At 34.6% G+C, this 24,777-nt stretch overlaps 2 protein-coding genes across 3 annotated transcripts; both read left to right on the top strand.

Annotated features, from left to right (window-relative positions):
• Positions 1-1,837: 1,837 nt before the first annotated feature.
• On the top strand, positions 1,838-10,378 carry LOC142236141 (uncharacterized). Its single transcript, XM_075307400.1, has 2 exons — positions 1,838-2,016; positions 8,912-10,378. Exons 1-2 carry the CDS (start codon positions 1,884-1,886, stop codon positions 9,790-9,792), a joined length of 1,014 nt encoding a protein of 337 aa, XP_075163515.1. The 5' UTR covers positions 1,838-1,883; the 3' UTR covers positions 9,793-10,378.
• A 6,215-nt stretch (positions 10,379-16,593) lies between these two features.
• LOC142233475 (uncharacterized) lies at positions 16,594-18,176 on the top strand. 2 transcript variants are annotated; one of them, XM_075304413.1, is made up of 2 exons: positions 16,594-16,899; positions 17,121-18,176. In XM_075304413.1, the coding sequence occupies exons 1-2, from the start codon at positions 16,764-16,766 to the stop codon at positions 18,071-18,073; spliced, it is 1,089 nt and encodes a 362-aa protein (XP_075160528.1). In that variant the 5' UTR covers positions 16,594-16,763; the 3' UTR covers positions 18,074-18,176. The 2 variants fall into 2 exon arrangements, with proteins under 2 accessions (XP_075160528.1, XP_075160529.1); XM_075304414.1 differs by having other exon boundaries at positions 16,601-16,899; positions 17,124-18,176.
• The last annotated feature ends 6,601 nt before the right edge of the window (positions 18,177-24,777 follow it).

Here is a 24,777-nt window from a genome sequence, read left to right on the forward strand (position 1 = left end):
TAGGCTCCTTTCACTTCAAATCCGACTATCCCATTTATTCGATAAAGTTCCATTAGCCAATTTTGATTGTTAAATGACTGTATGGGGCTACATATAATTATTGAGCGTTATGGATTGATTTACAACCTACATCATAGACGGACAGACATCGCTGAATCGACTCGTTATTTCACCTCAACTAAGAATATATACAGGATGACCAACCAACCAACAACCAACCTCTGGTTTCTATAATTTCTAAGTCGATCGCCTGACAGCTGACAGATTTATTCCAGCGATAGTTCATTTTATTATTTAAAAGTATACAAAAGGTGTTTCATCTATTGCATTCACAAATAAAATTATTCGTGATGGTATTCAAGCGCGATAGTGTGATTGCTTTAAGTGGTTAAATTTCAAGGGCCGATGTTGAATGTGAACCACACCTAAACGCCAAGTTTTTGTTCCGAATTTTATTTGACATTTCTCTATTTCAGACTTACTCAATTTGAACCATGGACGTCGTGAATGGGCAGAATGGTTCCAACAAATGGCAACAATGGATGATCAATTTTCGAAGAAAATCATCTTCAGTGATGAGACACATTTTCACCTCAGTGGATTCGTCAATAAGCAGAATTGCCTCATTTGGGCGAATGAGAATCCAAGAGTGATTGTCGAAAAACCAATGCACCCACAAAGAGTGACTGTTTGGTGCGGTTTATGGGCTGGCGGTATCATCGGGTCGTATTTTTTCCAAAATGAGGCCGGTCAGGCAGTTATCGTGAGATGATAACGAACGAATGGCCCGAATTGGAAGATATGGCTGTGGACGATATGTGGTTTCAGCAGGACGGTGCCACTTGCCACACAGCTAACGAAACAATGGCTCTTTTGCGCAACAAATTCAATGGCCGTGTTATCTCACGTAATAGCGATGCCAATTGGCCGCCAAGATCATGTGATTTGTCACCGTTGGACTTTTTTCTTTGGGGTTATTTGAAAGAAAAGGTGTACGTCGATAAGCCAGCATCAATTCAAGAGCTAAAGGATGAGATAATTCGGCACATTAACGGCATAGAACCTCCATTATGCCTCAGCGTCATCGAAAATTTGGACCATCGGATGGAGGTGTGCCACCGAGGTTGCGGCGCCCATTTGGCTGATATTTTGTTCCATACATAATTGAGTAATACCAATATATCACAATAAAATAAAATTACAATAATTTCCTAAATAGTTTGTGTTTTATTCAAAATCAACATCGGCCCTTGCAATTTTAACCACCCTTTAGAAGAGATCATAATCTATAATATTGTAAATACTGAAATAAACATCTAAAATAATATAATAAAAACTTTCTTTCGAGGAAACTTGATAAAAATATGTTTTTTTTATTGTAATTTGGTAGATTTTCTTCAAATTTTGGTAGATTATTTTTCGCACTAGTGGCAACCGTGGCGTGAGACCGATATTTCGAGCGTTATAAACTGAGTCACTAAGTTTAGAGCGTTTTTGACATATATACATCGTCCATGGAGTTAAAGTATTAAATACCAGCATTTAAACCCAAATTATCTCATCGCATTGTTCTACTCTTTAGATAATTTGTAAATAATGTTCTTGCTAACCACTGTGCAAAATATTGCAAAAATATAAAATTTTTCAAAAAGGCATTGTTCGACCTTTTGCAACTGGTGGTAAATAAACAAAAGAGAAGTTGTGAGTTTCACGAATAACGCACAGAAATGCACACACACACACTCACCCAAACGTACGGTAATATTCGCCGGTTTATTTGGTGAGAGTATTTCGCCGCATTCTACCTACAATTGTTGTTCTTTGTTTATAAAAGTATTTTCGTTGGCTTTGCTCGTTTAGTTGAACGAAAAATATTGAATGCAATGGATGTGTCGCGATTAATAAGTGAAGTGAAGAAGAGACCGGTGTTGTGGAATATGGAACGCACATACAATGCAACCCGGTATACTGTACCTGCTGTATGGCAAGAGGTAGCCGATGCTTTGGGCTTAGATGGTAAGTTTAAATAGGAGCATTCCTCTTTGTTGTTGTTATTGTTTCAAACAATATTGATGTACATGATTGGGAATGGGCAATTACATTTATTGATGATGATGATACGGGCAATTCCATAGTTATTTGTACTAGAAAAATTATCCTATTAACTTAAAAAATCTATTAAATAACTTAAATTTTTCCTTTTTTTGGTCTGACATGGTGAAGGAAACATGACCAAACTTAGGATATAGATTTACTTTTCGTTGAGAAAGTCGCATTTTTATTTTTTATAAAAACAGGTAGCGCAAAAAATTGCTTCTTTTCATACCCGAGGTATTAGGGTTTCCATATGGATAATTTTCAAAAGAGAACTTTCGCTTTAAAAAAAAGAGAACATTTTAACTTAAAAAGAGATTACAATAAAAAAATTCTTTATTAAATAATTAATAATTTTATTGATGTTAAAATTAAAATAATAATAGTTTCTAATGATAGAAACAACGAAATAAATATATAATAAAACAATCAAAAACAAAAAGAATCACATTTTCTTAAAAAAAAAACAAAATAAATTTACGACGTATTTACGTCGTACGTTCAATTACATTTATTTCTAATTTTTACGCCGTACGTCGAACAATTGTGGCGAATTCCTACTAAATAAATAAAATTCCATCAATCTAGGATTTTTTTTTTTGAAATAGAGTACATAAAGAGCACTGTTGGACATAAAAATACGGCACCAAAAAAAGAGAGTGAACAAAAAGATACGAACACAAAAAGAGAACATGTTCTCTTTAAAAGAGATGTAGTGGACAGCCTACCGAGGTATACACATGGTGTTTTTGGCAATAATGCTTTGGGCCGGTCCCTGAGTCGACCTAGACGTGTCCGTCTGTCTGTGACCACATTCTTGTAATCAAATCCTAGGTAAAGGTAGTTTTAGTCCAATCTACTTCAAATGGTTATGTGTTTGGAAGAAAACGGCTCAGATATATACAGTGGAGTGCAGAAATGAGTACACAATTATTTTTAAAATTCTAAACGAATAAAAAAGCAGCACTAAAGTAACTCAAAATAATTTTAGTTTAGTTTATTCCTTCTTCAATTCTAAATAAAACAACAAAAAACTTAAAACAAAAAGTAAAAGTAAACAAGTAGGGAAAGTCTAAAGTCGGGCGGGGCCGACTATAATATACCCTGCACCACTCTGTAGATCTAAATTTTCGATACCATATCACATCCGTCAAATGTGTTGGGGGCTATATATAAAGGTTTGTCCCAAATACATACATTTAAATATCACTCGATTTGGACAGGATTTGATAGACTTTTACAAAATCTATAGACTCAAAATTTAAGTTGGCTAATGCACTAGGGTGGAACACAATTTTAGTACCCAGTTCCACAGTGTGGCGCAGGGTATAAATATGGGAAACATTTAAATCTGAAGCAATTTTAAGGAAACTTCGCAAAAGTTTATTTATGATTTATCGCTCGATATATATGTATTAGAAGTTTAGGAAAATTAGAGTCATTTTTACAGCTTTTCGACTAAGCAGTGGCGATTTAACAAGGAAAATGTTGGTATTTTGACCATTTTTGTCGAAATCAGAAAAACATATATGGGAGCTATATCTAAATCTGAACCGATTTCAATCAAATTTGGCATTGCATTTTACTAATTGTACTCCTAGTGCAAAATTTCAACCAAATTCGGCCAAAATCTGGATTCTGGGGCCATAAAAGTCCATATCGCGCGAAAGATATATATGGGAGCTATATCTAAATCTGAACCGATTTCAATCAAATTTTGCACACTTTACTATACGACTAAATGTTTTTCTTGTACAAAATTTCAAGCAAATCGGTATAAAACTCTGGCTGCTGGGTCCATATTAGTGTATATCTGGCGAAACATATATATGGGAGCTATATCTAAATCTGAACCGATTTCTTCCAAAATCAATAGGGTTCTATTCTGACCCAAATTAGGAACATGTGCTAGATTTGAAGGCGATTGGATGTGAATTGCGACCTAGACTTTGATCACAAAAATGTGTTCAGAGACAGACGGACAGACGGACATGGTTATATCGACTCAGGGACCCACCATGAGCATTATTGCCACAGACACCATGTGTATATCTCATCTGCTTCTGGGTGTTACAAACATATGCACTAACTTATAATAACCTGTTCCACAGTGTGGCGCAGGGTATAAAAAAACTCACATGTACTCAATTTTGCACTTTTTGATGTACTCAGCATAAAATCAAAATATACCGTTAGTTTTTTAATTTTTATACCCTCAACCATAGGATAGGGGGTATATTAACTTTGTCATTCATATTGCTCTAAGACCCCATAAAGTATATATATTCTGGGTCGTGGTGAAATTCTGAGTCGATCTAAGCATGTCCGTCCGTCTGTTGAAATCATGCAAACTTCCGAACGAAACAAGCTATCGTCTTGAAACTTGGCACAAGTAGTTGTTATTGATGTAGGTCGAATGGCATTGCAAATGGGCGATATCGGTCCACTTTGACGTATAGCCTCCATATAAACGGACCCTCAGATTTGGCTTGCGGAGCCTCTAAGAAAAGCATATTTCATCCGATCCGGCTGAAATTTGGTACATGGTGTGGGTATATGGTCTCTAACAACCGTGCAAAAATTGGTCCACATCGGTCCATAATTATATATATCCCCCATATAAACCGATCCCCACATTTGCCTTGCGGAGCCTCAAAGAGAAATAAATTTCATCCGATCCGGCTGAAATTTGGTACATGGTGTGGGTATGTGGTCTCTAACAACCATGGAAAATTGGTCCACATCGGCTCATAATTATATTTAGCCCCTATATAAACCGATCCCCAGATTTGCCTTGCGGAGGCTCAAAGAGAAACAAATTTCATCCGATCCGGCTGAAATTTGGTAAATGATGTTGGTATATGGTCTATAACAACCGTGCCAGAAGTGATCCATATCGATCCATAATTATATATAGCCTCCATAAAAACCGTTCTCCAGATTTGACCTCCGGAGCCTCTTGGAGGAGCAATATTCATCCGATCCGGCTCAAATGTGGAACATGGTGTTAGTATATGGTCTCTAACATCCATGCAAAAATTGGTCCACATCGGTTCACAATTATATATAGCTCCCATATAAACCGATCCCCAGGTTTGACCTCCGGAGCCTCTTGGAGGAGAAAAATTCATTCGATCCGGTTCAAATTTGGAACGTTGTCCATATCGGTCTATAGTTGTATATAGCCGATCTCCAATCACACAAAAATTGGTCCATATCGGATCATAATCATGGTTGCCACTGGAGCCAAAGATAATCTACCAACATTTTATTCCTATAGAAACTTTTGTCAAAATTGTATTTCTATAGAAAATTTTGTCAAAATTGTATTTCTATAGAAAATTTTATTAAAATTTTATTCCTATAGAAAATGTTGTCAAAATTTTATGTCTATAGAAAATTTTGTTAAGATTTTATTTCTATAGAAAATTGTGTCAAAACTTTATTTCGGTAGACAATTTTGTCAAAATTTTATTTCTATAGAAAATTTTGTCAAAATTTTATTTCTATAGAAAACTTTGTCAAATTGAATTATGTACGTATTTAATCGGTATTTTTGATTTAATATATACCACGTATGGACTTACTTACAATTTAGAAGACGGTAAGCGGGAACGGCAAGCGTTACCGCATCTCAAGTAATTCGATTGTGGAAGACAGTGTTTAGAAGAAGTTTCTACGCAATCCATGGTGGAGGCTACATAAGCTTCGGCCTGGCCGAACTTACGGCCGTATATACTCGTTTTGTCTTTCTTTATGATCAGTAATACAACTTTGTGTTTAGAAACGTGTTTCCTAGTAAAAGTTAAAGCTTTATTCGATGTGTACTGCAATAATTTCAAGTAAAAATTAAAATGAACAAGTAAGTAAAGTCTAAAGTCGGTTGGGGCCGACTATATTATACCCTTCACCATTATGTAGACCAAAATTTGTGTTACCGTATCAACTCCTTCAAATTTGTTGGGAGTTATTATCAAAATTTATATTCCTATATACAAATATTTATATCTGAAATGATTTGGAGACAATTTTTTGTACTTCTACAAAATCGCTAGAATTAAAAATTAAATCAGCTAACACCCAGGGATGAAACATATACATATACATATGTATTCGAGATATAGAACAATTTGAGTAATATTTAGAATTTTTGCTACTCAGCAGTGGCGATATTACAAGGATATTGGTCAAATCTCGCCAAGTTATGTGGTCAAGTGTGGGTTGTGATATATTTTTTGGCCAATTCGGGTGATATTTCCACAAGCCGGAAATTTATTTAAAATTCGACCATTCTGTGAAAAGTTTGGCATTACAGTGTGTAGAATATGACTACGATATGGGGATATCATCACAGAATTTTGTGTAAAATGTGGGTATTTTGGCCACATTAGATTAAGATGACACACTTAAATAGCATATTAAATGTATTCTCTCTGGAAACTATCGAGTCAATTGGAGGAAACTCCCATTGAAAATGGGTCTAAAATATGAAACATTCTACCATATTTCCCCTACTCTGGCGTACATATATATGGGAGCTATATGTAAATATGAACCGATTTGACATGCGTAGTTAGAATAATAATCCAGCTATCTCAGCAAAAAACGTAAATGGGAGAATAAGTTTGGCCTCCGTGATCATATGGGTGTAAATCGGGCGAAAGATATATATGGGAGGTATATCTAAATCTGAACCAATTTCAACCAAATTCAGCACAATTAACAATTCTACTAAACGTACTCCTTGTGCAAAATTTGAAGCAAATCAGGATAAAACTCTGGCTTTTGAAGCCATATAAGCGCAAATCGGACAAAAGATATATATGGGAGCTATATCTAAATCTGAACCGATTTGCACCAAATTCAGCACAATTAACAATACTATTAAACGTACCCCTTGTGCAGAATTGGAAGCAAATCAGGATAAAAGTCTGGCTTTTGAAGCCATATAAGTGCAAATCGGACAAAAGATATATATGGGAGCTATATCTAAATCTGAATCGATTTGGCTGATATTTTGCACATCCTACGATACTCCCAAAATATTTGGCTGCCCGAAAATTTGTATTTTCTCAAATTTACAAATTCGTCAATTATGACCAGATCGGTGATAAATATATATGGCAGCTATATCTAAATCTGAACCGATTTTTTTCAAAATCAATAGCGATTGTCTTTGAGCCAATGTAAACCTCTGTGACAAATTTGAGGACGATCAGACTTAAACTGCGAGCTGTACTTTGCACACAAAATTACATATACAGACAGACGGACATCGCTAAATCGACTCAGAATTTAATTCTACGACGATCGGTATACTAAACGATGGGTCTCAGACTTTACCTTCTTGGCGTTACATACAAATGCACAAACTTATTATACCCTGTACCACAGTAGCAATGAAGGGTATAAAAATATGGGAAACATTTAAATCTGAAGCAATTTTAAGGAAACTTCGCAAAAGTTTATTTATGATTTATCGCTCGATATATATGTATTAGTAGTTTTGGAAAATTGGAGTCATTTTTATAACTTTTCGACTAAGCAGTGGCAATTTTACAAGGAAAATGTTGGTATTTTGACCATTTTTGTCGAAATCAGAAAAAACATATATATGGGAGCTATATCTAAACCTGAACCGATTTCAACCAAATTTGGCACGCATAGCTACAATGCTAATTCTACTCCCTGTGCAAACTTTCAACTAAATCGGAGTTACAAATTGGCCTCTGTGGTCATATGAGTGTAAATCGGGCGAAAGCTATATATGGGAGCTGTATCTAAATCGGAACAGATTTAAATAAAATTTGGCACACTTGACTGTAGTACTAATTGTTCTTCTTGTGCAAAATTTTAAGCAAATTAGGGTAAAACTCTGGCTTCTGGGGCCATATAAGTCCATATCGGGTGAAATATATATATGGGAGCTATATCTAAATCTGAACCGATTTCAATAAAATTTGGCACTCTTGACTTTAGTACTAATTGTTCTTCTTGTGCAAAATTTTAAGCAAATTAGGGTAAAATTCTGGCTTCTGGGACCGTATTAGTCCATATCGGGCGATAGATATATATGGGAACTATATCTAAATCTGAACAGATTTCAGTAAAATTTGGCACACTTGACTATAGTACTAATTGTTCTTCTTGTGCAAAATTTTAAAGCAAATTAGGGTAAAACTTTGGCTTCTGGGCCCATACAAGTCCATATCGGGCGAAATATATATGGGAGCTATATCTAAATCTGAACCGATTTCTTCCAAAATCAATAGGGTTCTATTCTGAGCCAAAACACATACTTGTGCCAAATTTGAAGTCGACTAGACTAAAACTGCGACCTAGACTTTGATTACAAAAATGTGTTCACGGACAGACGGACATGGCATATCGACTCAGGAGCCTACCCTGAGCATTTTTCCCAAAGACACCATGTGTCTATCTCGTCTCCTTCTGGGTGTTGCAAACATATGCACTAATTTATAATACCCTGTTCCACAGTGTGGCGCAGGGTATAACAACTTGTACCTGTCCTAACATCTTCTTCCCTTTTCTTATGGATTGACCCATACATGACCTTACAATAGGGCTCAGACATATGCATACACATTTGTTTATTTTTGTTTTTCTTTCTTTTTGTCTTTGCATGTTCCTCGCTGCTCTTGCTGTGTCTGCGTGTGGACGATTGTTTAATCGTTGCTGTTATTGTGCGCCCCTGACCATCTCGTGTTTTTCGTTGTATTTTTTCGCCGCACTCACATTGGACGATACTTAACGAAACCATTGTTGGTTTGATTTTCTGCTGCTGCTCCGACCCTAGTTGAGGACTGCAAACGCAAATGGAAAAATCTACGAGATACATTTCATGGTGAGGTACGACGATTCTCACGTCGCTTGGAAAGAGACAAAACGTTGGGAGTATATAATCCCAATATTAGCTACAAAAGCAAATGGGTCTATTATAATGAAATGGAATTTATCAAGGAAAGCAAACGGAGATCGAAAGCCACACATGAGGATTCAGCTGATGACGTAAGTGATCCTAAGGCGGAACCAGCCAATACCGATAATGTTGGTGAGTCTAGTCCACATGTGAAAGAGGATCTGCATCATGAGGGGTTGGAAGAGACATCAGCCACCTGTGATATGGGCGTTGAAGGCTACGATGAGAGCGCTAACGAATTACTCTTTGAGGAATTTCAAAGTGTAGCCACTCCTCAAGCAGCCCGTCGCTTATCGGCTACATTATCATTAACCAATTCAATAGATGGGGATGTTTCAAACGACGAACCAGAGGAAAATCCAAATAATTCATCTGCGGACGGGGGTACTACTCCGAAAAAACGATGTCGCTGTCCTTCCTCTAGTTCACGCAATGAGGACCGTATCCACTTTCTCGAAGATCTCGAAAAGGAAGAACAGAAACTTATCCAATCGACTAATCAAGATATAAGCCGTACCCAAGATCACATTGGAGACTCGGATTACAATTTCCTTGTTAGCTTTTTGCCGCATATGAAGAAAATGTCCGATTTACAGAATTTACAATTTCGTGGCCGTATGTGCGATTTGGTTTTGAATGTTTTGGCGCCCAACATAGCGGCAGTGAGTAGCAATAGTAATGTAACGGTATTGCCAACATTGACGCAGGCCCCGTATATGCCGTCGTTGGAAAATCTAGGTAATCCAACGTGTCATTAATTCGAGTCCAACTCGTCATCATTAATTAGACTTGGGAGAATTTGCTGAATTATTTGCTGCTCCATTTTTTTTGTGGGAAGGAGGATCTCGGATAGGAAATTTGGCTAAAGATCCTACAAATGTTTTGTGGAATTCAATCACGAAATTACTTGAGCCGATTTTTTTAATTGAAATGGCTTCAATGGCAGGGAAATGATGATATCAATCATCGATGTCAATTAAAATAATTATTCATCCAATTAAAAATTTAATTATACCAATTTATATGTTCTTTTTGTTCGAAATTAAATTTTACGAACGACTTTCAAAAACAAAATTGAAATTCGTTATTGGCCTAGACCTAAAACACCAAAAAAAAAAAAATTAATACACAACTACTTTTTATTGTATTTATTTTATATTATGTATCATTATAAACATTAACCCCCATATTAAAAAGAAGGTTACATTTAACTTTAAACCCATATAAATTCATTTGATGAACTGTTTATAAATTATATTGAATATGGAGATAAGACTTCCAAAAGATAAGACTTTTTGTAGATTTTATTGTCGTAATAAAAATAAAATTACTCTAAAACTGTGATTTCCTTGGATATCACTCAATTCTTTAACATAAATAGGATTGCGCATGAATTGAGCACTGATGATGGCGAAGGACCAAAGGAAATGTTAACAATCATTCGTCATCAAGAAAATGATTTTGAATGTCTCTAATTGAATGGTTCTCGCTGCAAGGTATCTTAAAACTTCTTTACATTGTCTTCTTAATTGTAACATATGTTGGTTCATATGGAGTCGATAATAAAATTTCAACAGGCTCGGATGAATTTTGCTCCCCATGAGGCTCAAGTCATCAAATTTTAGAATCGGTTTATATGGGGGCTATATACAATTATGGATTCATATGGACCGGACGCACGATTATTAGAAGTGGTACATACGGACATACATCAATAACAACTGTCGGTGTCGAATTTCAAACCGATAGTTTGTTTCGTTCGGAAGTGAGCTTGATTTCCACAGAGGGATGGACGTACATTGTCAGATCGACTCGGAATTTAACCACGAATAATTCTAATGGGGTCTGAGACCAATATTTTGATGAATTACCAACGGAATGCTACAGTTACTCTACCCTACCACAGCCTATGTTGGAGGGTATAATAAAATCAAATTATTAAAAATATATATTTTCCACTAGGGCCCTGGACAATGAGATGCGACGTGGATTGCTGGTCAGTGTTCTATTTTCTGAAAATGGACCCTATCGGACCACTTTTAGATATAGCCCCCATACAAACGGAACCATAGATTTTACTTCCGGAGTCTCTAGGAAGGGAAAATCTCATTCGATCCGGTTGAAATTTGGTAAGTGATCTTAGCATATGACTTCTAACAACCCTTGGTCCATATCAGTCCATAATTATATATAACCCCCCCCCCCCCCATCATTCCGATCAACAGATATGATTGCCGGAGCTTCCTGCGGGTGCAACTTTCTACCGATCGGTTTGAAGGTGGGTACATGGCGTTAGTATATGACCTCTAATAACCGTGCAAAAATTTTTCCATATTGGTCCATAATTACATATAGCTCCCACGTAAACCGACCCGAAATTTCGACCATATTTACTTGTTTTATTTATTTTTTATATTTCGGGGTATTATAAGTTTGCAATTCCTTCTTCGTCTTCTTCCTCATGGAAGTTTGTGAACGTCAAATCCTCCACCATCACGGAGCCATCGTGGAGCAACGGTTAGCATGCCCACCTTGCATACTTAGGGTCGCTGAGTCGTACGAAGTTTCGACCGAACACCAAAAAGTCTTTCAGCGGTATGTAGAAATGCTGGTTACATTTCTGAGTGTTTCAAAGCTTCTCTAAGTGGTTTCACCGTAATATCACTGAGAGCTGCCCGATTCCATGTTAAGCTCAATGACACGGGACCTCCTTTTTATAGGCGAGTTCGAACGGCGTTCCACATTGCAGTGAAACCACTTAGAGAAGCTTTGAAACCCTCAGAAATGTCACCAGCATTACTGAGGTGGGATAATCCACCGTTGAAAAAACTTTTTGGTGTTCGGTCGAAGCAGGAATCGAACCCACGACCTTATGTATGCAAGGCGGGCATGCTAACCATTGCACCACGGTGGCTCCCAAAATCTCTCATATAGGCCGATCTCCCGATTTTAACTTCGTGAAGATATGAAAATTCAAATTTCAAACAAATCAGAAAAAAAATTGCGCCTTCATGCCCTAAACATTTTATTTCTACAGAAAATTTTGTCAAAATTTTATTTCTATAGAAAATTTTGTCAAAAATTTTATTTCTACTGAAGATTTTGTCAAAATTTTTAATTTTATAGAAAATTTTGTCAAAATTTTATTTCTATAGAAAATTTTGTCAAAATTTTATTTCTATAGAAAATTTTATCAATTTTTTTATAGACAATTTTGTCAAAATTTTATTTCTATGGAAAATTTGGTCGAAAATTTTATTTCTATAGAAATAAAATTTTGTCAAAATTTTATTTCTATAGAAAATTTTGTCAACAATTTTATTTGTATAAATTTTTTTTTCAAAAATTTTATTTTTATTAAAAAATTTGTCAAAATGTTATTTCTTTGTTGTTTTGATCTCAGCTTTGAAACCATTGTGTTGACAAAATTACAAGAGTAGCATAACCAACAGAGGAAAAGAATTTTTGTCAAATTTATTTGGGCAAAGCAAAGGAAAAGGAGAAATGTTTGTACAAGGATTTATTTAGGCAAAGGCCAACTATCATAAACCTTTTTTCGGAGGGTTCGAGTGTGGTCCACTTTGGGTTTAGTGAACTACCCGAATTTATTCTGATAATTGATTGATAGTTTTGCTGCAAGTAGAGGATGCTGATGAGGAATGTGAACATTTTGTCAAAATTTTATTTGTATAGAAAATGTTGTCAAAATTTTATTTCTATAGAAAGTTTTCTCAAAAATTGTATTTCCATAGAATTTTTTTTTAAATTATATTTCTTTAGAAAATTTTGTCAAAATTTTATTTCTATAGAAAATATTGTCAAAAATTTTATTTCTATAGAAAATTTAGTCCAAATTTTATTTTTAAGGAAAATTTTGTCAAAAATGTTATTGCCATAGAAAATTTTGTCAAAATTTTATTCTATAGAAAATTTTTCCAAAATTTTATTTGTATACAAAATTTTGTCAAAAAATTGTATTCTTATTAAAAAATTTGTCAAAAAAATTTATTTTTATTAAAAAATTTGTCAAGATTTTATTTCTATAGAAAATTTTTGTAAAAATTTTATTTCTATAGAAAATTTGGTCAAAAATTTTATTTGTATAGAAAATTTTATCAAAAATTTCATTTCTATAGAAAATGTTGTCAAAAATTGTATTTCTTTAGAAAATTTTGTCAAAAATTTTATTTCTATAGAATTTTTTTTTCAACATTTTATTTCTTTAGAAAATTTTGTCAAAATTTTATTTCTATAGAAAATATTGTCAAAAATGTATATATTTCTACGGAATATTTTGTCAAAAATTTTATTTCTATAGAAAATTTAGTCAAAATTTTGTTTCTATGGAAAATTTTGTCAAAAATTTTATTTCTAAAGGAATTTTTTTTCAAAAGTTTATTTCTATAGAAAATTTGGTCAAAAATTTTGTCAAAATTTTATTTCTATAGAAAATTTTGTCAAAAATTTTATTTCTATTGAAAATTTTGTTAAAAATTTTGTTTTTATTAAAAAAATTGTCAAATTTTTTTTCTATAGAACATTTTGTCAAAAATTTTATTTCTATAGAAATTTTTTTTCAAAAGTTTATTTCTATAGAAAATTTGGTCAAAAATTTTATTTGTATAGAAAATTTTGTCAAAATTTTATTTCTATAGAAAATTTTGTCAAAAATTTTATTTCTATAGAAAATTTTGTTAAAAATTTTATTTTTATTAAAAAATTTGTCAAAATTTTATTTCTATAGAAAATTTTGTCAAAATGTTATTTCTATATAAGATTTTGTCAACAATTTTATTTCTATAGAAAATTTTTTTCAAAATTTTATTTCTTTAGAAAATATTGTCAAAAATCTTATTTCTATAGAAGATTTTGTCAAAATTTTATTTCTATAAAAAAATTTGTAAAAATTTTATTTCTATAAAAAATTTTGTCAAAATTTTATTTGTATAGAAAATTTTGACAAAATTTTATTTCTATAGAAGATTTTGTCAACAATTTTATTTCTATAGAAAATTTTGTCAAAATTTTATTCTATAGAAAATTTTGACAAAATTTTATTTGTATAGAAAATGTTGTCAAAAAATTTTATTTTTATTAAAAAATTTGTCAAAATTTTATTTCTATAGAAAATTTTGTCAATTTTTTTTCTATAGAAAATATTGTCAAAAATTTTATTTCTATAGAAGATTTTGTCAACAATTTTATTTCTATAGAAATTTTTTTTCAAAATTTTATTTCATTCGAAAATTTTGTCAAAATTTTATTTCTATAGAAAATATTGTAAAAAATGTATATATTTCTATGGAAAATTTTGTCAAAATTGTATTTCTATATAAGATTTTGTCAACAATTGTATTTCTATAGAAAATTTTTTTCCAGAAGTTTATTTCTATAGAAAATTTGGTCAACAATTTTATTTGTATAGAAAATTTTGTCAAAATGTTATTTCTATAGACAATTTTGTCAAAAATTTTATTTCTTTAGAAAATTTTGTCAAAAATTTTATTTTTGTAGAAGATTTTGTCGACAATTTTATTTCTATAGAAAATTTTGTCAAAAATTTTATTTCTATAGAAAATTTTTGTCAAAAATTTTATTTCTATAGAAAATTTTTGTCAAAATTTTATTTCTATAGAAAATTTGGTCAAAAATTTTATTTGTATAGAAAATTTTGTCAAAATTTTATTTCTATAGAAAATGTTGTCAAAAATTTTATTTCGATGGAAAATTTTGTCAAAAATTTTATTGCTATAGAAAATTTTGTCAAAATTTTATTTCTATAGAAAATTTTGATAAAATTTTCTTTGTATACAAAATTTTGTCAAACAAGTAAGGAAAATCTAAAGTCGGGCGGGGCCGACTATATTATACCCTGCACCACTCTGTAGATCTAAATTTTCGATACCATATCACATCCGTCAAATGTGTTGGGGCTATATATAAAGGTTTGTCCCAAATACATACATTTACGTATCACTCGATCTGGACAGAATTTGATAGACTTCTACAAAATTTATAGACTCAAAATTTAAGTCTGCTAATGCACTAGGATGGAACACAATGTTAGTAAAAACAAGTGAGGAAAGTCTAAAGTCGGGCGGGGCCGACTATATTATACCCTGCACCACTTTGTAGATCTAAATTTTCGATACCATATCACATCCGTTAAATGTGTTGGGGCCAATATATAAAGGTTTGTCCCAAATACATACATTTAAATATCAATCGATCTAGGCAGAATTTGACTTCTACAAAATCTATAGACTCAAAATTTAAGTCGGCTAATGGTGGAACACAATGTTAGTAAAAAAAAATATGGGAAACATTGAAATCTGAAGCAATTTTAGGGAAACTTCGCAAAAGTTTATTTATGATTTATTGCTCGATATATATGTATTAGAAGTTTAGGAAAATTAGAGTAATTTTTACAACTTTTCGACTAAGCAGTGGCGATTTTACAAGGAAAATGTTGGTATTTTGACAATTTTTGTCCAAATCAGAAAAACATATATATGGGAGCTATATCTAAATCTGAACCGATTTCAACCTAATTTGGCACACATAGCAACAATGCTAATTCTACTCCCTGTGCAAAATTTCAACTAAATCGGAGCAAAAAATTGGCCTCTGTGGTCATATGAGTGTAAATCGGGCGAAAACTATATATGGGAGCTATATCTAAATCTGAACCGATTTCAACCCAATTTGGCACGCATAACTACAATGTCAATGTACATAAGTCAATGCCAAAATCAATAGGGTTCTATTTTGACCCAAAACACATACTTGTGCCAAATTCGAAGTCGATTGGCCTTAAATTACTACCTAATCCCTTGGTTACAAAAATGTGTTCACGGACAGACGGACAGACGGATATGGCTATATCGACTCAGGAGTCCACCCTAAGCATTTTTGTCAAAGACACCATGTGTCTATCTCGTCTCCTTCTGGGTGTTGCAAACATATGCACTAACTTATAATACCCTGTTCCACAGTGTGGCGCAGGGTATAAAAATTGTATTTTTATTAAAAAATTTGTCAAAAAATTTTATTTTTATTAAAAATATTGTCAAAATTTTATTTCTATAGAAAATTTTGTTAAATATTTATTTATTTTATAAGGAGTTAGCATAAAGGGCCCAAAAGTGAGTTATCTCTCCCAGCCAGATCTATACTAAAGGCTGTGGAAAGGTTCATTCGCCCGAACCGAAACATGTACAGTCCAGGCGTGTATAGATTTGTATCTGGCGTTTTCTTTTCAATGGCTCTATTAACCATGTTCCTTAATCTATATCTGTCCATAAAGCTCGAATAATAATTGTATAATTAAATATTTATTTCTATAGAAAATTTTGTCAAAATTTTAAGAATTGAAGTACCTCTTAGTTGGAGAAGTAAACAATCTACCATTTTTGGTAGACCAACTGTGGCAACCGTGAGTGGCAAGCTAATTTCTCGATTTTTAAAATCCCCAATACTTTCAGTCTAAAGCATATAAAGAAACAAAATTATATGGCAACCCCAACTCCAAACGTACGAACATAATAACAAAACGCTATTGAGAGCAAGAAATTCGCCACAAATAAAAACAATCGCAAGAACATCTGTTCGCCACATAACGTTATTGCTAATTTTGCTCGCTGATAAAGAAACAAATTCTGAAGCTATGTCCCTTTAGCGATGATCTTTCCAAGCGACGATTTTAGTTTTACGACAAAAGCCGAAGAAGATGGATGTGTTTCGTTTGATTGAAGAAGTTCGTGCTAGACCAGCATTATGGGATTTCTCTCATCCGGACAACAAATCGCGAACGGCAGTACCAAAGATGTGGCAAGAAGTGGCAAAGAGTCTAAAAGTGGTGGATGGTAAGTAGAGCAAACAGCTAAATATGCCTTTTAACGAAAATGCAGTGCCTCATACCTGTGCCAATTTAAAAATTAAAATTCCTCTCTTTTCTTTATTTATTTGTTTCTCTCTCTCTTTCTACTTAACTTGCAACAAAACTCTCTTCGCCTTGAAATGCATGTGGACACGTGTGTGTGTGTGTTTGGTTTGGCTTTATTTTATTTTTTTTTTGCTGGCCTAGCAGCTGAGCAATGCAAACGAAAATGGAAAAATATACGCGATACCTATAATGCCCTACTTAAACGACGTAACCAGCAAATTGAAAAAGCCAAAGAGCTTGGAGTTTATAATCCTCAAAAGGACTACGGCTCTAAATGGCTTTATTTTCAGTCCATGGAATTTCTCAAAAATTCCGGCAAAAGAAAGAGAAGTACATTAGATGTTGAAGAGGGGACTGAAGATGATATTCAATCTCACAAAGATAGACGCATAACGATGGAATCTATACATATTAGTTCAGACGAAGAGGTTGATGACAATGAGGATTTGGAAAAAGAAAATATCCAATATACAACTCAACATCAGAATACCATAGATCCTAAAGATCTTCTTCACCAATTACCACCATCAACCACCATCTACAGTGTGACAAAAGAGAAAACGAAAAATGTAGCCTCTCCAAAGCAACCACCACCACCACCACCACCACCACCATTGCAGGCATCACAGCCTTCTCCTCCGGTATTAGCAGAAGCCAATAATGTCAATCGTCCAATGAGAAAACCACCATCACCACCAAAATCTTGTAAATGCGCGAACAATGTTGAATTCCTTGAGAATTTGGAACAACAAGAACAACAGCTGATTAAATCCACCCAAGAGGATATAAAACGTACCGAATGTCATATAAACGATCCCGACTATAATTTCCTCATAAGTTTTTTGCCTCAATTGAAACAAATGGATGATTTGCAAAATTTAAAATTTCGTTCAAGACTGTGTGATTTGGTCTTGGACATTATGGCTCCCACTGTGGGTCCACCACCTTTACAAGTCAATCCAGCTTTTCTAATGCAACAGCAGCAGCAACAACAACAAGAGCGTTGTAATCCTAATGTACTACGAGCAAACGAGATGAGAAGATCTGTAGAGAATCGTAGTAACATCAATCGTAAGTCATCCACAGGATTCTAGAGATGATGTTACATAGCTCAGATTTAGAATTACATACCCCAAAGAGTAGTTTTGTAAGGATTGTTTTAGAAAGCAAATCAATAAAACTGGCAATTTATAATAAGATCGCATTTTTTCTCCCTCACAGTGAAGAAACTAGGTATGAGGAGGGCAAAGTTGTAAACTCAAAACAAAAAGTGAACCCAGCAGGAAGGAAAATGTAGATTAATTTTAGAAAATTTTAAATATACTGTAGTACAAACGTCGATTTCAGCAAAATAAGTAAATATTTTTCGACAAATCCAAGATGGCAACATTTGTGATAGAATTTGATTAAATGTTTACTTAGTTAACTAACGTACGCAAAAATCGTTAAAGTCTAGTAAACTTTCTCTCACTAAAAAAAAGTTTACTGGGATCGAAAAATGTTGAAATGTTGATATTGATTCCGAGCCAATGTTGTGGCTCCTTCAAGTAAAAGCAAGTAAGGAAAGTCTAAAGTCGGGCGGGGCCGACTATATTATACCCTGCACCACTTTGTAGATCTAAATGTTCGATATCATATCACATCCGTCAAATGTGTTGGGTACTATATAGAAAGGTTTGTCCCAAATACATACATTTAAATATCACTCGATTTGGACAGAATTTGATAGACTTCTACAAAATCTATAGACTCAAAATTTAAGTCGGCTTAAGCCCTAAGGTGGAACACAATGTTAGTAAAAAACAAGTAAGGAAAGTCTAAAGTCGGGCGGGGCCGACTATATTATACCCTGCACCACTTTATAGATCTACATTTTCGATACCATATCACATCTGTCAAATGTGTTGGGTGCTATATATAAAGGTTTGTCCCAAATACATACATTTAAATATCACTCGATTTGGACAGAATTTGATAGACTTCTACAAAATTTATAGACTCAAAATTTAAGTTGGCTAAAGCACGGGGCCGACTATATTATACCCTGAACCACTTTGTAGATCTGAATTTTCGATACCATATCTCATCCGTCAAATATGTTGGGGGCTATATATAAAGGTTTGTTCCAAATACATACATTTAAATATCACTCGATCTGGACAGAATTTGATAGACTTCTACAAAATCTATAGACTCAAAATTTAAGTCGGCTAATGCTCTAGGGAGAACACAATGTTAGTAAAAAAATATGGGAAACGTTTAAATCTGAAACAATTTTAAGGAAACTTTGAAAAAGTTTATTTATGATTTATCACTCGATATATATGTATTAGAAGTTTTGGAAAATTAGAGTCTTTTTACAACTTTTCGACTAAGCAGTGGCGATTTTACAAGGAAAATGGTGGTATTTTGGCCATTTTTGTCGAAATCAGAAAAACATATATATGGGAGCTATATCTAAATCTTAACCGATTTCACCCAAATTTGGCGCGCATAGCAACAATGCTAATTCTACTCCCTGTGCAAAATTTCAACTAAATCAGAGCAAAAAATCGGCCTCCGTGGTCATATGAGTGTAAATCGGGCGAAAGCTATATATGGGAGATATATCTAAATCTGAACCGATTTCAACCAAATTTAGCACGCATAGCTACAATGCTAATTCTACTCCTTGTGCAAAATTTCAACTAAATCGGACCAAAAAATTGGCCTCTGTGGTCATATGAGTGTAAATCGGGCGAAAGCTATATATTGGTGCTATATCTAAATCTGAACCGATTTCAACCAAATTTTGCACGCATAGCTACAATGCTAATTCTACTCCCTGTGCAAAATTTCAACTAAATCGGAGCAAAAAATAAGCCTCTGTGGTCATATGAGTGTAAATCGGGCGAAAGCTATATATGGGAGCTATATCTAAATCTGAACCGATTTCAACCAAATTTGGCACGCATAGCTACAATGCTAATTCTACTTCCTGTGCAAAATTTCAAATAAATCGGAGCAAAAAATTGGTCTCTGTGGTCATATGAGTGTAAATCGGGCGAAAGCTATATATGGGAGCTATATCTAAATCTGAACCGATTTCAACCAAATTTGGCACACATAGCTACAATGCTAATCCTACTCCCTGTGCAAAATTTCAACTAAATCGGAGCAAAAAATTGGCCTCTGTGGTCATATGAGTGTAAATCGGGCGAAAGCTATATATGGGAGCTATATCTAAATCTGAACCGATCTCAATAAAATTTGGCACACTAGACTACACCACTAATTGAACTCCTAATGAAAAATTTCAACCAAATTGGGGTAAAACTCTGGCTCCTGGGACCGTATTAGTCCATATCGGGCGAAAGATATATATGGGAGCTATATCTAAATCTGAACCGATTCCTTCCAAAATCAATAGGTATCTATTCTGAGCCAAAACACATACTTGTGCCAAATTTGAAGTCGATTGGACTTAAACTGCGACCTAGACTTTGATTACAAAAATGTGTTCACGGACAGACGGACAGACGGACATGGCTATATCGACTCAGGAACTCACCCTGAGCATTTTTGCCAAAGACACCATGTGTCTATCTCGTCTCCTTCTGGGTGTTGCAAACATATGCACTAACTTATAATACCCTGTTCCACAGTGTGGAGCAGGGTATAATAAAAATATGGGAAACATTTAAATCTGGAGCAATTTTAAAAAAACTTCGCAAAAGTTTATTTATGATTTATCGCTCGATATATATGTATTAGAAGTTTAGGAAAATTAGAGTCATTTTTACAGCTTTTCGACTAAGCAGTGGCGATTTTACAAGGAAAATGTTGGTATTTTGACCATTTTTGTCGAAATCAGAAAAACATATATATGGGAGTAGATATAGCTGAACCGATTTCAACCAAATTTAGCACGTATAGCTACAATGCTAATTCTACTCCCTGTGCAAAATTTAAACTAAATCGGAGCAAAAAATTGGCCTCCGTGGTCATTTGAGTGTAAATCGGGCGAAAGCTATATATGGGAGCTATATCTAAATCTGAACCGATTTGGCTGATATTTTGCAAGTTTTTCGAGACTCATAAAAGATTCGGATGTACGGAATTTGAGGAAGATCGGTTGATATACACGCCAATGATGACCAGATCGGTGAAAACTATATATGACACCTATATCTAAATCTGAACCGATTTTTTCCAAAATCAATAGGGATCGTCTTTGAGCCGAAACTGGACCCTATACCAAAGTTTAGGACAATCGGACTAAAACTGCGAGCTGTACTTCGCACACAAAAATACATCAACAGACAGACGGACAGACAGACAGACGGACATCGCTAAATCGACTCAGAATTTAATTCTAAGACGATCGGTATACTAAACGATGGGTTTCAGACTTTTCCTTCTTGGCGTTACATACAAATGCACAAACTTATTATACCCTGTATCACAGTAGTGGTGAAGGGTATAAATATGGGAAACATTTTAATCTGAAGCAATTTTAAGGAAACTTCGCAAAAGTTTATTTATGATTTATCGCTCAATATATATGTAATAGAAGTTTAGGAAAATTAGAGTCATTTTTACAGCTTTTCGACTAAGCAGTGGCGATTTTAAAAGGGAAATGTTGGTATTTTGACCATTTTTGTCGAAATCAGAAAAACATATATATGGGAGCTATTTGGCACGCATAGCTAAAATGCTAATTCTACTCCCTGTGCAAAATTTCAACTAAATCGGAGTTAAAAATTGGCCTCTGTGGTCATGTGCACGTAAATCGGGCGAAAGCTATATATGGGAGCAATATCTAAATCTGAACCGATTTCAACCAAATTTGGCACGCATAGCTACTCCCTGTGCAAAATTTCAAGCTAATCGGGATAGAACTCTGGCTTCTGGGTCCATATAAGTGCATATCGGGCGAAAGATATATATGGGAGCTATATCTAAGTCTGAATCGATTTCAACCAAATTTGGCATGTATAGCTACAATGCTAAATCTACTCCCTGTGCAAAATTTCAACCGGGCCAAAACTCTGGCTTTTAGGACCATATTAGTCCTTATCGGGCGAAAGATATATATGGGAGCTATATCTAAATCTGAACCGATTTCAATCAAATTTTGCACACTTGACTATACGACTAAGTGTTATGTTTGTACAAAATTTCAAGCCAATCGTTATAAAACTCTGGCTGCTGGGTCCATATTAGTGCATATCGGGTGAAAGATATATATGGGAGCTATATCTAAATCTGAACCGATTTCAACCAAATTTGGCACGCATAGCTAAAATGCTAATTCTACTCCCTGTGCAAAATTTCAACTAAATCGGAGTTAAAAATTGGCCTCTGTGGTCATGTGCACGTAAATCGGGCGAAAGCTATATATGGGAGCAATATCTAAATCTGAACCGATTTCAACCAAATTTGGCACGCATAGCTACTCCCTGTGCAAAATTTCAAGCTAATCGGGATAGAACTCTGGCTTCTGGGTCCATATAAGTGCATATCGGGCGAAAGATATATATGGGAGCTATATCTAAGTCTGAATCGATTTCAACCAAATTTGGCATGTATAGCTACAATGCTAAATCTACTCCCTGTGCAAAATTTCAACCGGGCCAAAACTCTGGCTTTTAGGACCATATTAGTCCTTATCGGGCGAAAGATATATATGGGAGCTATATCTAAATCTGAACCGATTTCAATCAAATTTTGCACACTTGACTATACGACTAAGTGTTATGTTTGTACAAAATTTCAAGCCAATCGTTATAAAACTCTGGCTGCTGGGTCCATATTAGTGCATATCGGGTGAAAGATATATATGGGAGCTATATCTAAATCTGAACCGATTTCAACCAAATTTGGCACGCATAGCTAAAATGCTAATTCTACTCCCTGTGCAAAATTTCAACTAAATCGGAGTTAAAAATTGGCCTCTGTGGTCATATGAGTGTAAATCGGGCGAAAACTATATATGGGAGCTATATCTAAATCTAAACCGATTTCAACCAAATTTGGCACGCATAACTACAATGCTAATTCTACTCCCTGTGCAAAATTTCAACCAAATTGGAGTAAAACTCTGGCTTCTGGGACCGTCGGCTTCTGGGTCCATATCGGGCGAAAGATATATATGGGAGCTATATCTAAATCTTAACCGATTTCAATAAAAGTTTGCACATTTGACTATACTACCAATTGTACTCCCTGTGCAAAATTTCAACCAAATTGGGGTAATACTCAGGCTTCTAGGGCCGTATAAGCGCCTATCGGGCGAATGATATATATGGGAGCTATATCTAAATCTGAACCGATTTCTTCCAAAATCAATAGGGTTCTACTTTGACCCAAAACACATACTTGTGCAAAATTCGAAGTCGATTGGGCTTAAATTACTACCTAATCCCTTGGTTACAAAAATGTGTTCACGGACAGACGGACATGGCTATATCGACTCAGGAGCCCACCCTAAGCATTTTTGTCAAAGACACCATGTGTCTATCTCGTCTCCTTATGGGTGTTGCAAACATAAGCAATAACTTATAATACCCTGTTCCACAGTGTGGCGCAGGGTATAAATAGTTTTTAGGGAGCTATTTATTTTTAAATCTAGACTCTATGAAATTAAAATTAGGATACAGATCTGATTCAGCGAATATTAATTTTCATTTTACGGTATACTAACAAAGCTATTCGTGGAAAAATAGTTATGTAAATGTTAATTTGAAAATCGAAATTATAATAGATACTTCAAAGTAAACAAGTATATACGGTCGTAAGTTCGGCCAGGCCGAATCTTATGTGTCCTCCACCGTGGATTGCGTTGAAACTTCTACTAAAGACTGTCATGTTAAAACTCCAACATCGTCTTCTAAATTGGAATTTACTCCATACGGGGTATATATTAAGCAAAAAAGCCTGCAAAAAAGGAAATTTTGCGCGGTAAAAGAGAGGCAGAAGTGATAAATGGGGGTCGGTTCATATGGGGGCTATATACTACAATTAAAGGGTGATACGGTCAAAATTTGGTCAATATAAACTTGACGTATTTCTTCCAATTTTGCATTTAAAAAACCTGAACACCCCTCATTTTGAAGGTGTGTGCGTGTAGAATGTTGCTCCTATTTTGATTTTGGAATTCACTCTTCAGTTGTCAAAATGCCGTCCAAGCAAGAAGAGCAGCGTATCAAAATTTTGCTCGCGCATCGCGAAAATCCGAGCTACTCACACGCAAAGCTGGCAAAATCGCTAAAAGTTGCCAAATCAACCGTTACAAATGTAATTAAAGTGTTTGGGGAACATTTGTCGACAGCCAGGAAGTCTGGATCGGGGGAAAATCCAAAACCGGAAGCCGCTGAGACGACAAAGAGAGTTGCCGGTAGTTTCAAGCGAAAATCTAACCTCTCTCTCCGAGATGCCGCAAATAAGCTGGGTGTATCGTCTACAACCGTGCATCGAGCCAAAAAACGAGCCGGACTATCGACTTACAAGAAGGTAGTGACTCCAAATCGCGATGATAAACAAAATACGACGGCCAAAGCGCGATCCCGGAGGCTGTACACGACGATGCTGACGAAGTTTGACTGCGTGGTAATGGACGACGAAACCTACGTAAAAGCCGACTACAAGCAGCTTCCGGGACAGGAGTTTTATGCGGCAAAAGGAAGGGGAAAGGTAGCAGATATTTTCAAGCACATAAAACTGTCAAAGTTCGCAAAGAAATATCTGGTTTGGTAAGCCATCTGTACCTTCGGCTTGAAAAGCAGTATTTGCTTAGCTTCCGGGACTGTCAACCAAG

The sequence above is a fragment of the Haematobia irritans genome, chromosome 4 (assembly GCF_050003625.1).
Source record: "Haematobia irritans isolate KBUSLIRL chromosome 4, ASM5000362v1, whole genome shotgun sequence".
In the NCBI taxonomy this organism is placed as follows: domain Eukaryota; kingdom Metazoa; phylum Arthropoda; class Insecta; order Diptera; family Muscidae; genus Haematobia; species Haematobia irritans.

Excerpts from the sequence above, each read along its gene's own strand:
- LOC142236141 (XM_075307400.1), top strand. The coding sequence starts at position 1,884 with ATGGATGTGTCGCGATTAATAAGTGAAGTGAAGAAGAGACCGGTGTTG. Across the intron at positions 2,017-8,911 it reads CGATGCTTTGGGCTTAGATG|TTGAGGACTGCAAACGCAAA; the intron begins GTAAGTTTAAAT and ends CTCCGACCCTAG.
- LOC142233475 (XM_075304413.1), top strand. The coding sequence starts at position 16,764 with ATGGATGTGTTTCGTTTGATTGAAGAAGTTCGTGCTAGACCAGCATTA. Across the intron at positions 16,900-17,120 it reads GAGTCTAAAAGTGGTGGATG|CAGCTGAGCAATGCAAACGA; the intron begins GTAAGTAGAGCA and ends TTGCTGGCCTAG.